General features: G+C 32.5%; 1 protein-coding gene across 1 annotated transcript; it reads left to right on the top strand.

The window, feature by feature from the left end:
- The first annotated feature begins 532 nt into the window (after nt 1-532).
- Nucleotides 533-1,696, top strand: LOC145058347 (large ribosomal subunit protein eL21x/eL21w). The gene is made up of 2 exons (XM_079006266.1): nt 533-850; nt 1,277-1,696. The coding sequence occupies exons 1-2, from the start codon at nt 614-616 to the stop codon at nt 1,532-1,534; spliced, it is 495 nt and encodes a 164-aa protein (XP_078862392.1). The 5' UTR covers nt 533-613; the 3' UTR covers nt 1,535-1,696.
- Nucleotides 1,697-2,838: the final 1,142 nt, after the last annotated feature.

Genomic DNA, 2,838 nt, shown 5'->3' with positions numbered 1-2,838 from the left:
AATCTAGGTAACATGAATTATTTCATATCAAAAACTACTAACAACAAACCAAAGATGCTAATTAGATGCGACACATATATAAAGGAAACCGACATATGCTAATTAGACAGGATCATGCAATAATCCTTTAGTTTGAAATGCGTGTTCCTGTAACTCCAAAATGACGAATAGAGAAGAAGGTGTAATCTGAAATGCTCGTTCCAGAGTAACGAATCAAATGAATAATGTGGGTAACTCAATTTAAAACGGGTATGAAATAAAACATTCCGGACTAAATGATTATTTTTCAAAAAACTCATGAAGCTGGTTATTTTGTTAAAAAAACACTTACAAAATTAATAAGATTTTTTCAATTTCTCAATGAACATTGCAATTTTAACAAGAAATAAATAATTCTGATTTTAATTTACAGGCTTAACAAAACCGGCTTGCAACAAACATAACTCTTCTTCAAATTCAAAGGGCCCAATACCATAAAGCCTGATAATCCGAAACCCTAACGAACTTCCATCCCCTCTTTTAAAAGACGATGATTCTAGGGTTTTGAGTTCTTTGCCTACACACACAATACTCTCCGCCGATCGTATTTTGCGATCGAGAGTGGAACGGAAAGATGCCGGCCGGACATGGATTGAGGTCAAGGACTAGGGATTTGTTCGCAAGAGGATTCAGGAAGAAGGGTACCATTCATCTCTCAACATACCTCAGAACTTATCACGTCGGAGATTATGTCGATGTCAAGGTGAACGGCGCCATTCACAAAGGTATGCCGCATAAGTTCTACCACGGCCGTACCGGTCAGGTCTGGAACGTCACCAAACGCGCCATTGGTGTCGAAATGAACAAGCAGGTCAATTTCACCCTCTGTCTCTCTAAACACATTAATCTATATAGCTATGAAAGTGAATGTTTATGAATTAGTTACAAAAATACTTATACGATAGTTTCTATTTCAAAGATGCAATTGGATTAAGAGCCAGTATGTTTTCTTCAATCGTTGTTTAATTCGTATTAAACCTTATGAATTAGGTATATAATATTTTTCTTCATTTAGTATGTAGACAAGGGATTGAATCAAATTCCGATACTTTGTTTCTTTGTCTCCTACTTTCTGCAGCTTTGTGTTTATTCATAACCGAAGCTAACAAGATCAGTAGGTGATGTATAATTGTATATGAGTTTTTCCATGACAATCTTGCAACACATTCATTTAACCAATTTGACATTGTTGTTTATGAAGTATAGTTTCTTGAAAGATGTTTGGTATATACTGCAGGTTGGAAACAGGATCATCAAGAAGAGGATTCATGTTCGAATTGAGCATGTGATGCCATCAAGATGCACTGAAGAGTTCAAAAATAGGGTAAAGAAGAATGATGTTTTAAAAGCAGAAGCTAAGGCTAAGGGTGTGGTGATTAGTACTAAAAGGCAACCTTTGGGACCCAAACCAGGGTTTATGGTTGAAGGAACTACTCTAGAGACTGTTACTCCTATTCCTTATGATGTTGTCAATGATCTTAAAGGTGGGTATTAAGTTTAAAGTTTGTTGGGGTTTTGTTTATTTTTTGTTTTGATACATTTGGAAACATTAAAACCGGTATTTTGTTTCTTGTTCTTTATCTATAATTTAGAGTCATGTTGCTAAATTAGAGATTTGAAATGAGTTATGGTTATAAGATACATCTTTGATTTGTTTTGTTTTGTGGGTATAATTGTTTTTTCTAGGACGTGAAACCACTTTATGACGTTGATGTGTGCTTAAACCCTAAAAACCCTAAACAACTTAAGTTTTTTTTTTGTTGAAGTCTTGTTTATTAGCTTATGTGGTGTGCAAAAATGAAGTTTAGAGAAAAAGTGTTTGTATTAGACTATTAGCGTATAATATCTACATGCAATAATCTCATAAGTTTGGTTTTCGTGTTTGATAATTTTTTGCTTACATGTGTAAGATGACTAAAAAAGAAAGGGATAAAATGTTGAATTTGGTATGTGTGGTGGTGTTTATGAAGAAGGGGAAAACGAGCTATGATCAATATTTGTGGTTTATTTACGGTTAAAAACAATAGAGCCTAAATGTGACTAGTTAAAAATAAAAAAACTATATTTTTTTTAAGTCAAAACATCTTTTTTAGTTATGTACACATAACTCAAAATTGCTTATTAGTTATATATCAAATTGTAATAAGCTAATAAACAAAATGCTTCTTATGGCATCAAGTAATCTAAGTTGGATAATCAATTGTAACAAAACTATGTGTAAAAGGTGAAGTTTTGATCTAATTTGAAACAAAATGCAATAATAGACAAACCATGCAAGAAACTGTTGTTTTGAAAGTTGTCTTGACTATGCTAGATCTTTCAAACCAAAGTTGTAGAACTCGTTACTTGGTATCTATTCGACTAACTATCGAGTAACGGGTACTCGGGAGTTTTCGGATTTGTTAATTCATGTAAAAATATTTCTAAGAAAATTATATATGTTCAAATTATAGGTTGATTGAAATATATAATAAAATTAGATACATGTGAATAAACAAAAACTGAAAAACACACAACGGTTTTATTTTGGCAATAATTACTGAAAATTTAAGATGTATATATAGTAATAATCACATTTATGTGTTAAATAATAAATCATTAAGTATATTATATATATTAATCACTGAGTTGTCCGAATTTCAGAACATTGCTTGCTTCAGTAAGGTATGGAGTGCTCGGCCGAATAATCGGTCAACTCGACGAGTTTTACAACACTATTCAAACCACACACATTAACCAGTTTATATTGTCACCAAACTACCAATATCTTCGTAATATTGCCTATACTTGTTGGGTCTT

This window comes from Lactuca serriola, chromosome 6 (assembly GCF_051521515.1).
Source record: "Lactuca serriola cultivar US96UC23 chromosome 6, Lser_US96UC23_V15, whole genome shotgun sequence".
Lineage (NCBI taxonomy): Eukaryota > Viridiplantae > Streptophyta > Magnoliopsida > Asterales > Asteraceae > Lactuca > Lactuca serriola.
The sequence above is the reverse complement of the archived record's forward strand: the minus strand, read 5'-3'. Positions and strand labels throughout refer to the sequence as shown.